Source organism: Lytechinus pictus, unplaced genomic scaffold, assembly GCF_037042905.1.
Source record: "Lytechinus pictus isolate F3 Inbred unplaced genomic scaffold, Lp3.0 scaffold_20, whole genome shotgun sequence".
NCBI lineage: Eukaryota > Metazoa > Echinodermata > Echinoidea > Temnopleuroida > Toxopneustidae > Lytechinus > Lytechinus pictus.
This window is the reverse complement of record NW_026974141.1, coordinates 15,407,972-15,421,921: the sequence shown is the minus strand read 5'-3', so window position 1 is coordinate 15,421,921 and position 13,950 is coordinate 15,407,972. Positions and strand designations below refer to the sequence as shown.

Below are 13,950 nucleotides of genomic sequence, written 5' to 3'. Positions count from 1 at the left end.
TAAGCAAAAGTGGGGCTAAGCATTAGCCAATCACAAAAGTTGAAATTGCACGTTAATCGCGCTCTGTATGGTAAAATCATCAATATTTATGAGCTGTGTGATTGGACAGGGTTAAGGCGTTAACCCCGGCTAAGCAATAGTACGGGGTTAAGAAAGACAGTGTGAAAAAAAATAAAGATAGTATAGGGTTAAGGATAGTCCGGGGTTAAGGATAGTATGGGGTTAAGGAAATGCAGTGTGAAAAGCATATTAGTGTGTTGTCACATTTTAAAGTTTAACCATGGTAAAAAAAAACTGAATAAAATTTGTTTCAGATATTAAACTGTTGATGTTATGATGCTACTTTATTCGTTGAAAGGAAAAGGTAAAGATTTTACTATCTGGAATTGGATAGAAATATTGTTACACCTTTTCCAAAATTGTGGGTATTTTAAAATCAATTTTCTATGGAAATAACTAATCTACAATCTAGGCCTATATAGTGGTATAATGATGATGATGATGTGAAACGATTATGATGATGAAGGAGATGATGATGATGATGATGACGATGATGATGATGGTGATGATAATGATGATGATGGTGATGATGATGATGATGATAATGATGCTGACAATAATACAGTGGAAGGAGATTAAGAAAAAGATGCATGCACTTAAAAGTTGAAGAGCATGAATAGCAAAGGATTAGAAAGTAGAAAAAAAAATTAATTTGAGAAATCTGCATTTTGTTGGTAGCAATTGCATTTTGTCTGTTTTCCTTTGGACTGGCAGAACATTTTGTGGTTTTACAATGACAGGAGTCACGTTGAATAATGACATCCCACTGTGAGTTTATTTCTGAGTAATTTTTCCTCACTGTGAAGCCCAATTATGACCAATATTGAGCTTCCTATCAAAGCATACAGCAGCTTACTGTATAAGCCATGCTATTGGTCATCAGTAGACAGCAGGCAGTTTAAAGGGGAAGTTCACTCTGACGAAAAGTTTGTCGTAAAAATACCAGAAAAAACAATAAAAATATTGGTGAAAGTTTAAGGAAAATCCAACGAAGATTGAGCAAATTAATTGAAATTTAAGATTTTGATTTGTGACATCATATACGAGCAGCTGCCCCATACTGTATGTCATGTAATAAAAGAATACATTAAAGGAGAATGAAACTCTTGGAGCAAGTTAGCTTTTGTGAAAGCAGAAAAATCAAAGAATAAGATCAACAAAACTTTGAGTAAAATAGGACTAGCAATAAAAGAGTTATGCCTTATGAGCATTTGAATGTCGAGATCACTAATGCTATGGAGATCCTCCCATTGGCAATGCGACCAAGATCTGTGATGTCACACACGTACAACTCTCCCATTTGGACACTGAAAATATACCCCAAAACATCTCTTTTTGCTCATTCTAATCATATGACAAACGATTCATCAATGATATAATGTTGTGAAACCTCTGTACTTTTCATCTCATACAGAGAACACCTCACCTTGTGATAGACTCTATAAAAGTGAGAATATAAGTGAAATAAGTACTAAAGTAATGAGGGAGTTGTACGTGTGTGATATCACGGATCTTGGTCGCATTGCCGATGGGAGGATCTACATGGCACTAGTGATCTCAATATTCAAATGCTCATAACTTTCTTATTATTCATTTAATCTTCCTCAAACTTTCAACAATATGTTTCTTTGATTTTTCTCTTTGATATGGATTCAGCTGGTTTCAAGGGTTTCATTCTCCTTTAATTCCAAGTTGATCATGACTGAAAATTTTCTTCTTTCCTGAGCAGGTGTGAAATACTTTGTATGTTGATACACTGAAGGTACAATCAAAGCTATTTTGATTTTTTTTTAATGACTGTCCTGAAAACATTCAATTTTTATTTATTTACATTCACAATATATGTCACAACTCACAAATAAAAAGAAAAGTTAAATTCTAAAAACATTCAAATCTTGACTTTGATGGATTTCCTCAAACATTCACCAACATTTCTTAATTGTATTTTTTTCTGGTATTTTCACATTAAACTTTTTGTCAGGGTGAACTTCCCCTTTAATGGCAAATAGCTTTGTGTACACTGCCAGTCCTTGCAGAAAGTTTGACTCATAATATATTTTGTAGCTTCTCCTGTAAACTTAGAAGTGGATGTTAAAATTTTGAAAATGATTGATAATTTTTAAAATGTATCCTAAAACATGTATAAATGTGTATTCCAATATAGTTGTGGGGGGGGGGGGGGTCAAACACAATAGATCATGATTTTGGTTTATGGCACCTGTAGATAAGCATATATTTTTTAATTTGTTAGAATAATTTATCATACACAATTTTCCTAGTACTGCATCACAATTTGCTCCACATGTTTTATGACTGTCAAACAAAGTATCCTTTGCGTAGCCCCCCCCCCTTCTTTTTTTTTACTTATCATGTAGGACTGTTCAGAAAATAGTTGAAAGCTTTTCTCTTACGAAAAAAGTACCAACCAGAAATAAAATTTTAGAAGTGAAAGTATTCTCTGATAGTACACCATACAACTAGTTGAAATAAAAGGTGATAATTTTGCATGCTTTAGTCTAGGCCAGCGATCTCGAGCTTTCACACACCATTATTGGAACAAATAGTGTAGATCAAATGGCGATTTCACCATAAAATTGGGAGTAGACGGATTCGTCCATAGGCTATTAGACTATCAGAGAAGTACATGTAGGCCAAGTTAATATAGGCCCATGCCAACAGATTATTAAAGGTCAAGTCCACCCCAGAAAATTTTGATTGGAATGAATAAAGAAAAATCAAAGTAGCATAATGTAAATTTTTTCATCAAAATTCGGATGTAAAATGAGAAAGTTATGACATTTTAAAGTTTTTTTCACAAAACAGTGATTAGCACAATTCAGTGACATGCAAATGAGACGGTTGATGATGTCCTTCACTCACTGTTTAATTATTTTTTGTTTGAATAATATTTCATTTTTGACAATAAGGACTAACTTGACTGAACCATACAGTATTAAACAATGCTAAGTATTTCCACATGTTCAGGGAGGAATTAATCGTTGTGTAACTTGACAATGAGGAGAAAATTTGAATATTTCATATATAACAGAATACAAAAGAAATAGTGAGTGGATGATGTCATCAGTCCCCTCATTTTCATACTGACCATAATGTGCATAATTATGTTTTGTGAAATTAAAATGTCATATACTTTCTAATTTTACATCCGTTTTTGATGAAATTTTCAGTGTTATGCTCGTTGGATTTTTTCTCTTTTTATTCAAATCAACAGCTTTGATTGGGGTGGACTTTTTATCTTTAACAGAATCATTTTTTTTTGCTTTCCAGGTATTGACTTACTGGAAGTCTTCAAGAGTGGAAACTTCACAAAAGGAATCACCCAAGAACAAGGACCCCTACCTCATTCTAAAATCTGGCGGTTACGCCCCAAAACAAATCTCATCAACATCCCACCGCACCAGATCGCGCCCTTACGGAACCAACTCATGAGGAGCCATGCATTTAGTGTGTACTTCCTCGCACGGCAGTTAGAACAGACCTCAGGAATGTTATTCTCTATCAGCTCATTGGAAGGCAGGGTGCTGTTCACATTGACATCAAGTTCTCGGACCGGTGAAATGCGAATCAGGTACCGAACACGGGAATCTGAGAGTCTCCTTCAGACTGTTCTTCCGACGCCCTTGATTGATTCGGCGCGGTTTGCGCACACGCTTCTCATTGTTGATGGAGATCATTTGACCTTGTTTACTGAGTGCAAGTCCTCTGTAGATGTTACGCTTGAAGGTGTCGTGAACTTTGACCTCAGAGATGATGCAACGGTGACAATTGGTCAAGGTCCTTTAGGACGAAATAAGTTCAATGTAAGTATGATAGTGTTACATTGTGCTGCACTCGACCCAGGTGAGGTAAATGGGTACCCGGCAGGATTAATTCCTTGAATGCTTGAGCGCCTAGGCAGCCCAGCTAAAGCCGGGGTAATAATAGCAGGGCCCGCTGGGAGAACAGTTTTCGGAACTGAAGCGGCTACCCTGGGTAAATATACCGCTATTATTATTATTATTACTCGGTTTGTGTTTTCTAGTGCTCCTTGTTTAAAGTTAGAGTCACATCTTTTTCACTGGAATACTGCAAGTAGCTCTTTATCACATTTCATCACAGATAGAATAATGTCATGTGCGACAAAGTTACTATGAATAGACCCATTCACAGCACAGATATGTGACAAGTTGCCTCATTTGTGCATAATTTGTTATCATAAGATTGACAGCCAACTGATGTATTTCAGAAGTTTTTCTATCTATGGACAAACTAAAATATTTTTTCCAGCTCAAGTCTGTGTTTTACTACTTATTAACCTGAAGCAAACAAACCCTTAAAGAACAAGTCCATCCCAACAAAAAGTTGATTTGAAAAAAAGGAGAAAAGTCCAACAAGCAAAACACTGAAAATTTCATCAAAATCGGGTGTAAAATAAGAAAGTTATGACATTTTAAAGTTTCGCTTAATTTCACAAAACAGTTCTATGCACATCCTGGTCGGTATGCAAATTGGCAGACTGATGACGTCACCCACTCACTATTTTTTTTTGTTTTTTACTATATGAAATATTCTAATATTCTCCTCCTTGTCAAGTGAAAAAAAGTTTTATTTCTCCCTGAACATGTGGAATTACCATTATTTTAACAGTTTATGGTTTACTTAAGTTGGTCCTTTTTGTCAAATCTTGAAAAATTGGAATATTGTATTATAAATTCAAACAATAAAAAACAAAAGAAATAGTGAGTGATGGACATCATCGACTCGCTCATTTGCATATCGCTGAGTTGTGCATTTAACTGTTTTGTGAAAAATAAGCGAGACTTTAAAATGTCATAACTTTCTTATTTTACATCCGATTTCGATGAAATTTGCAGCGTTATGTTTGTTTGATATTTCTCTATCGATTCAAATCAGCAATTTTCTAGGGTGGACTTGACCTTTAAACTGTAGCTGCATATTCTACGATGCTTTTTTCTTCATACTGTATTGAATTTTATTGCCCTGCACTTTTTCCTCAAAAGGGAAGTGTCCAGCGAATATTGTGTCATTCTTTTAATGTGCACATTTGCCAATAAAGTGAAGAATGAAAAAAAAAATCTTAAAACGAGAATTACATGTAGGCCAACATGTAAAAGCTGAAATCTCTCACTTTGTAATGGAAGCCTGTCTATTTTGCATACACAGTTTAATATTACACAATTATTCATTGCAAATGTGCTTAATATTAGATCCTATTGATTAAATTCCTTATTATGAGCTAGGTATTGTTACCCGAGGATGGAAATGTAAATTTGGTAAACTTGTGCCTGCTCATTGAAGAAGGGAACATCCATCCTATTGCCCATGATAAACTTCCAATGCATGATCTCTTCTCCATATTGCTAGATGCTGATTAAGAGGGCAGGGGTAAATGACAACCATCTTTGTTGCCATGGTAATTTGTGATTTTTCCATCTGATTCTTGTTATACTCCCTACAGGGTTGGCTGCAGGAGATGGTGCTCTACCCCTTAGCGTTGACCGACAAACCTTGGACGTGCTCGCAAGATAGTGGTTAGTATTCTTTCTCTTTCTCTCAGAGAGGCCGAAGACGGCAATATAGTGGTTAGTAAGGACTCTGGTTAAGACAAAGTTCATCCAAACATCAAGATGATTGAAAAGACTGAATAAAGTTATAGGGCCTATAAAACTTGGAGGTGCTCGCAAGATATTGATTATTATTCATTATATTTCTCTCCTTAAGTCCAAGTCTTTCCATGCATCAAGTTGATTTGAAAAAAATGATAGAGTCAAGGGTTGCAGATTTAACTCTTTATGTATTTCATTTGTTTGTTTTCATAGATACATTCTCTCTCAGAACCAATTCTAGTATGCTTTTCACACTGCATTTCCTTAACCCCACACTATCCTTAACCCCGGACTATCCTTAACCCCATACTATCTTTTTTTCGATTCACACTGTCTTTCTTAACCCCATACTATCTGCTCTACCGTGGTTAATGCCCTAACCCCGGACTATCCCTAAGCTCATGAATATTGACAATTTTACCATACAGAGCGTGATTAATGTGCAATTCGACTTCTGTGATTGGCTAATGCTTAGCCCCACTTTCCTTAGCCCTGTTTCGTTTTCACACTGCATCTCTTAGCACCGCAATTGTGGTGCTAGCACCACAATAAGCCGGCTAACCCTGCTTTTTTGCAGGGCCAGATAGTACCGTACTATTTACTGTGCTAGCCCACTTTGCTAAAACATAGTGTGAAAACGAAGTGGGCTAAGCTTAACCCCGGGAAATTGGTGGGGCTAAGACCCCCCCTTAGCCCCACCAATTTAGGACAAAAAGTGCAGTGTGAAAAGCATATAGGAGAGTTATTGTACCTTCTTTGTTTATAATAGTAAACAGAAGTCTATGCATCCTACAGCAGACCAAGGAAGTTCATTTAAAAAAAAAGAGAAGAAAATCAATAAAACCCTCCTCACAAACAATACCATGGTCAGTTTCATTGTTATTTGACCAGTCAAGATTTTCACCCTTTTCTTTTCACTATAGTATTTTTTTTGTCAAGATTTTTGCCATATTCTCATGATTTTGATATCAATAGAAAGCCTGTGTAATGAGCCGTCCAGCTGAAAGTTATGCCACTGCAGAAGAACCAAAAAATGAGGTGCTAAAGTTGTGTTAGAAATATAAAAAGAAAGAGCTTCTAGAGAACATCATTAATAGTTTGTTTTAAAGGACAAGTCCACCCAAACAAAAAGTTGATTTGAAAAAAAGGAGAAAAATCCAACAAGCAAAACACTGAAAATTTCATCGAAATCGGATCTAAAATAAGAAAGTTATGACATTTTAAAAGTTTCGCTTAATTTCACAAAACAGGTATATGCACATCCTGGTCGGTATGCAAATTGGCAAACTGATGACGTCACCCACTCACTATTTCTTTTGTATTTTATTATATGAAATATGAAATATTCTAATTTTCTCCTCCTTGTCAAGTAAAACAAAGCTTCATTTCTCCCTGAACATGTGGAATTACCATTGTTTTAACACTTTATGGTTAAGTTAAGTTGGTCCTTCTTGTCAAATCTGTAAAATTGAAATATTGTATTATTCAAACAATAAAAAACAAAAGAAATAGTGAGTGATGGACATCATCGACTCTTTGATTTGCATATCACTGAGTTGTGCATTTAACTGTTTTGTGAAAAATAAGCGAAACTTTAAAATGTCATAACTTTCTTATTTTACATCCGATTTCGATGAAATTTGCAGCGTTATGTTTGTTTGATTTTTCTCTATCGATTCAAATCAACAATTTTCTGGGGTGGACTTGACCTTTAACAATGGTGATCCAATAAATTTATACCTGAGAAGAATGCCCATAAAACACTCTACAAGTTTGCTGAACAACAATTCTTTTTAAAATGTTCTGATAAAAGTTGTAGATCTCTAAATAAGTTTGGACCTACTGGGTCTATCAAGAGTGTTATACCACATAGAAGGGCCCACTGCTAAATAATGCAACAAACACAGGGTTTATGGGTCAACTCACAAAGAGTTAAAGAGAAATTCCAGTAGTTGCAGTAAATACTGATTTCATGAGAAAGTCTGTAAAACCAGGCTTAATTGTCAGTATATCATCGAGGATCTAGATCTGGTACAGTTACATAAACTGAACTTTGTGAAATCTTGAAATCTACGCTGAAAAATGTTCAGACTGAACTTCCCCAACACAGATAAGCGCACGTGGGACTGTGTATAATTATTGCTTTGAGCGTCGGGCCCGACGCTCTACCCGAATCATGTGCTTATTTGCAGATTTCTCAGCAATTACACAATTTCTTCCAGAATCCTTTGGCACATGCGTTTTATTTATACAAACAGACACTTTGGTGGTCATTTCATTGGATTCTGTACGAACTTATTTTGATATCGTTACCAAAACTAACATTTACCTTTAAAGGCCAAGAGTCATTGAGAAGGAGGTGAAATACTAAATTTACATAAATCAGTGTGTGTTTTGTGTCTTTTCCCTAATATTGTATTGACCTATTTTGCATTATAGAATACGTTATTGTGACCTTTTTAAAATTTGAATGATAAAATCTACAACTAAAGTATGTGTAAACTGTGTACCATATTAGTACCAATAAATAATAAAGGCCTATAATTATAGGGACATCACATTTACTATAATAATAGTTCAGTGGCTACCATGTGGTGTACATATGTCAAATTTAATTCACATTCAAATTCAATTTCATTTCCAATTTCAATTCCAAATTTGAATTTTTAAACAAATTCGAATTTGAATATGAATTTTAATTTGCTTTTAAATTTGAATTTGAAATTAAGATTTGAATTCAATTAGAAATAACCCATATTTAACCTCAATCACATAAATACAATATGAAACAAGTTCAAAAGAAAAATCAAATAAAACAAACAGACATGTAATTTGTATTGTCCATTGAGACCTACATTCAAGGGGTCTACTACACAAAGCACATCAAGGATTGAAAACCTTGCTACTAATTGCTTTCACTAGTAATACAATGGAATCAGAAGTAATATAAATCTTTATTGGCATATCTGTGCCTGATTATCAGGTTGAATCTGTTAGGATGTAATTCTACCAATGGTTTAGCTGACAATGATATATCCACCAAAGAAAGAGCCTTGACTTCGAAAGGTGCTATGTCTAGTCTCCATTTTCAGACCCGATTAAAGACTCAATTTTGATTAGATATTTTTCGTTTTTAGTTTCATGTTGTATCTGCACATATATGGCATATCAAGGAAGACTGACAATTATGGTAACTTTGCATTTATATTTACTATGATTTCAACATGGCCCAACAACCAATGAAAATCAAGGTTGTCATGGTTTTTACCTTCGTGGAAAAATTACTACAGTCATAGGCCTTTTTAAGGGGGGGGGGGAGATTTCCTAAATTTATATATAGGCCTTTTTTCAATTAAAAATGAATAAGTGTATACTTTGTTATAATTGTTGCATGACCAAACAATCTCTTTTACACTGTACATGTTTTTCCCCCTTTTTTGTCATTACTTGGAAAATTGCAGGGGGGGGGGGGTGTGTTGGGTAGGATTGTCGGGGGTGATTGCTCCTTGCCTCTCCATAGTCTTGCCCTAATCTCTGAACCAAATGTAAAATGTAATTTGGAAGGAGAATTCTCTTACTTTTTCCCATCTGTCTAAATATTTTCTGGAGCAGAACAGACAATTCTTTGTTCGGTTATGCCAAATGATCTTTATAAGATCATTCCAAGTTCGTGAGCAGTGAGAAACATTAAGTGATTCCATATGGGTAACATGGATCCCACCTGTACATATACTGTGTACTACTACATGTACTTAATAGGTAAATACAGGTATGGTTCAAAACATCACATTTGCACTGAAAATACTCTAAATTCATTGCTTTAATGATCATTTCTTAAAAAAGAAAGTTGTATGAAAAGAACAAAAATCAGTCAGAGTCAATGAAGATTACAAAAGTAATAAGAATAGAGTTGACTAACCAGTATTAATAGGATTGGAAAAATGAATAGAAATGGGATTTGTGCTAAAAAATTCAGCTCAATATTATACAAATAGCGAATAGGCATGAGTGCGATGGTGCGAGATTTCGCATTGTGAGGTGAAAGAAAGATGCTCTGTTCAACGAGGCGTTAGCCGAGTTGAATAGAGCGTTTCTTTCTTTCACCGAATGCGAAATCTCGCACCTTTGCACGAATAAGAATATTCGCTATTTGTGTTGTACAACGCCTCATAATTTAGCGAAAATATGAAAAAAACAAGAGTATATCCCTACGTAATCTATAAAAAGGGGCAAAAATACTGAAAGCGGAAATCAAAATCCCACAAGCGCACATGACCTTGGGCAGCATTGTGCATCTAGTCAGCAGGCTTATACGCGCATTGCACCTTCATTTTTACTGAGCGCAATGAATTAAATCGTATTGTGACGTCACCTCCTAAAGCCGTGCAACGGTACATATTGGATGGTACGTCTTTTGTGCAACGGTACGAATGTTTGACATTCAACCTCCCATTTGCTCGCGTACAACAAGCTAAGTAGGCGTTGTACAAGATCAAATAATTTAGTGTACATTCAATATTTCAGCTAATTATATGTATTATTTTTTAAAGTTGCTGCCAGGGATGGAGACATCTTTTTGAATGACCAGCCTCAACTTGCTGAATTACAAAGCAGAGAAACACTGATTATTGGTGAGTATTGACAATATTGAAAGTATAGTATGTTGTGTTGATCATATTTTGTTACAATGATAATGATGATAATAACTTTATAGGCCATTATAAAGTGATAATTGAAGATTATCATAATGGCCTATTGTCAATCACTCAATTTCAAGTGATATCAAATACTTTCAGATGATGCATTTGTGCAAAATTGCACCCAAAGCACACGAATCCGCTCTGTACTCACCGTGATCTTCAGAATAGTTTTACCCATTTTTATAGATGCATTAAAATAGTATTTATAGTATGTATTTATTGGCAGTTGTGATCAATATATTTCAACTATTTTATACAATGTGAATTTTAAAATTAATCACAAAAGCTCGACTTCTGCATAGCATTTACATTTCAGCAATTATTGTTAGTGCTAAGTTCATGTTGGGCATATTATACAGCTTTAAAACTCAAACTTAAAAAAGGCCAATGTTAAAGGAGAATGAAACTCTTGGAGCAAGTTAGCTTTTGTGAAAGCAAAAAAATCAAAGAATAAGATCAACAAAAGTTTGAGTAAAATAGGACTAGCAATAGAAGAGTTATGAGCATTTGAATGTCGAGATCACTAATGCTATGGAGATCCTCCCATTGGCAATGCGACCAAGATCTATGATGTCACAGATGAACAACTCTCCCCTTTTGGACACTGAAAATATACCCCAAAACATCTATTTTTGCTCATTCTAATCATATGACAAACGATTCATCAATGATATAATGTTGTGAAACCTCTGTACTTGTCCTCTCATAAAGAGAACACCTCACCTTGTGATAGACTCTATAAAAGTGAGAATATAAAGTGAAATAGTACTTAAGTAATGAGGGAGTTGTACGTGTGTGACATCACAGATCTTGGTCGCATTGCCAATGGGAGGATCTACATGGCATTAGTGATCACGACATTCAAATGCTTATAACTTTCTTACTATTCATTCAATCTTCCTCAAACTTTCAACAATATGTTTCTTTGATTTTTCTCTTTGATATGGATTCAGCTGGTTTCAAGGGTTTCATTCTCCTTTAAGTCCAATTAAATTTATTACAGACCAATTCTATTATTTTGTTTCTTTTTAAGTACAAAAGGGAACAAATTTCAAATGATTTATTCTTTTAATTGAGGTAGTCTTATAAAAACTTTGGGTACCACAAAATCTAAAATGGCACAGAAAGGAGCCATTCTCACCCCAACTTTTTGGTACTCTTGAGCGATGTTTTTTTGAAAACTTGCACTACTTTTATTATTTCTGTAAATATTATGTTGCCATGAAAGGTGCACATTTTGACTCTTCACAGAGCATTGCATTGATTGTAGGCGGTGGCCCTTTTGCCCATTTGAAGACTTTTCCATGTTTTTCTTGGGAGCTAATTTGGTGTTTTTATTACTTGATATTAACCTGTTAATAACCAGTATACAAACAGACCCTAAGGTAAGAAGGAGATGTAGAGGGGATAGAAACAGAGGGAGAGTAGAGGGAGGGGAAGGATTTAGGTGGTTTCAGACCGCCTCGAAGTTCGTCAGTTCCAGGTATTTTCTGATTGGGAAATTTACCCCGATCAGAAAATACCAGGTAATTTGGCAATGTGAAAGCAAATTACGTGTAATCTCCCCGAAAGAAAATACCCACTAAATACTTGTCAAAATTACGAGAACTTTCGCAGGGATTTTTCCGAGGTCGCAGGTATTTTGGCAATGTGAAAGCAATTTACATGAACTTTTAGCCCAGTGTGTAGTTTGGCGCGGGCGCCGTGGGTGGCTGCTGAGCTAGCGATTTTGAATCTCGCGCCTCGCTTGCTTATCAGACCATACTGCGCATGCTCGTAACTTCAGGAACTTATCCCGAAGGGTATGTTTCAGGGCGGTGTGTGAATGCAGGAATAATTAATGGGTATTTTTTAGCCTAAAAAAGTTCTCGTAATTTAACGAGAATTCTTATGATCGAAACGGTTTGAAACCACCTTTTGAGAGGTTTAGGGAAAGGGATAGAGGGCAGAGGGGGAGGCAAGGATGGGTGGGAGGAATGAAGAGGGATCCGGGGGAGGAGGGTGAGGGAAGAGATGGAGGGAGGGGAAAGATTGGAGAGGTAGGAAAAGGGATAGAGGGTAGGAAGGGGGGGGGGGGTAAGGTATATGGGAGGAACTGAGGGATCAGGGAGAGGGAGGAGAGAGAGGGAGGGGAAAGATTGCAGAGGTAGGAAAAGGGATAGAGGGTAGAAAGGGGGGGGGGGTAAGGATGGAGGGGAGGAATGAAGAGGGATCTGGGGGAGTGGGAGATGGGTGAGGAGAGAGGGAGGGGAAAGATTGGAGAGGTAGGAAAAGGGATAGAGGGTAGAAAGGGGGGGTAAGGATGGAGGGGAGGAATGGAGAGGGATCCTGGGGAGGAGGGTGAGGGAAGAGATGGAGGGAGGGGAAAGATTGGAGAGGTAGGAAAAGGGATAGAGGGCAGCGAGGGAGGGGGTGGGTAACAGGAGAGAGGAAAAGGGATAGAGGGCAGCGAGGGAGGGGGTGGGTAACAGGAGAGAGAGAGAGAGAAAAGGAGTGTCGAGAATGGATAGGAGAAATAAGGAAAGGGAAGGAGGGGGAGGGAGGAAGGAAAAGAGAGCGAGAGGCAAAGATGCCTTGGAAGAGAATATAAGGAAAGTGGATAGGGATGGAGGGAGCTAGAAAGCTAGAGAGAAAAGGAGAGAGGTAAGGAGGGACTGATGGAAAGGAGGGAGGGGGGAGGAAGAGGGAGGGAGGGTGTAGAAACAGAAGGAGAAGGGGCGGGGGAGGCTGACTCAACACAAATTATTTTGTTGGTGGGCTGCACTGTCCAAATCTGTGGCCTTAAGAATGAATGAGCATTCAATTCATATCAACTCAAATTAATATCATAAAATGAAACTCCTCTATGCGTTTTACGAGCATATGCATTCATCAACCTCAAAAGGTTTATGTTATATGACTGTTTACTTCATTTAGGCCACGTACAGGCCTATGCCCTAATGAAGGATAATCTATTATAACCATGGATTACTTGTCAGATATCAGTGTTGATCATGATGATTATCCACATGGTATAATTCTACTAACCCATGGCATCATCACTTAATGTGAGACTCTGATTATAAATCTTGATAACTTAATTAAACTTTTGCTTGCCCAATTACTCGAAATCCATATTGGATAAAATAGGCCTACAACTAAAGCTTATGATCTGTGCACATTGAATCAAAGCAAATTCATATTGAGAGATGAGTCATATGTTTTAACCGTTTGAGGTAGTGAATTTACTTTACAAGCTTGAAATCACCAGACTGTAATAATAAACCAATTTCAATGTTTGCATGGAGATTATTGATTTTTTACAATTGAAGAATAAATATTTACACATAATTTGACTCACAGCGTGTGAGCACAGATTAGAGAACCAGTCAAACTAATAATCATTGTCAATCTGTCAATAAATAAGATACGCTTATTCTTCCAGTCTTCTCTTCATTCTAGTATTTAATGAGGGAGACATGCTTTAAAGGAAAAATGGTTGTGCCTGATTAAATATTGATTCAGACGTAGGAAATAGAACATTTAGAATATTGTAAATTAAGTTCAGCTGCCGTGATTGAAAA

General features: G+C 36.3%; 1 protein-coding gene across 1 annotated transcript in view; it reads left to right on the top strand.

The window, feature by feature from the left end:
• The first annotated feature begins 793 nt into the window (after positions 1–793).
• The window catches only part of LOC129282962 (kielin/chordin-like protein), a 70,061-nt gene continuing 56,904 nt past the window's right edge, over positions 794–13,950 (top strand). The window contains exons 1-4 of the mRNA XM_064114760.1: positions 794–828; positions 3,293–3,881; positions 5,540–5,612; positions 10,238–10,318. Of these exons, the coding sequence (XP_063970830.1) occupies positions 794–828; positions 3,293–3,881; positions 5,540–5,612; positions 10,238–10,318 (778 nt within the window). The remainder of the gene's footprint in view (positions 829–3,292; positions 3,882–5,539; positions 5,613–10,237; positions 10,319–13,950) is intronic.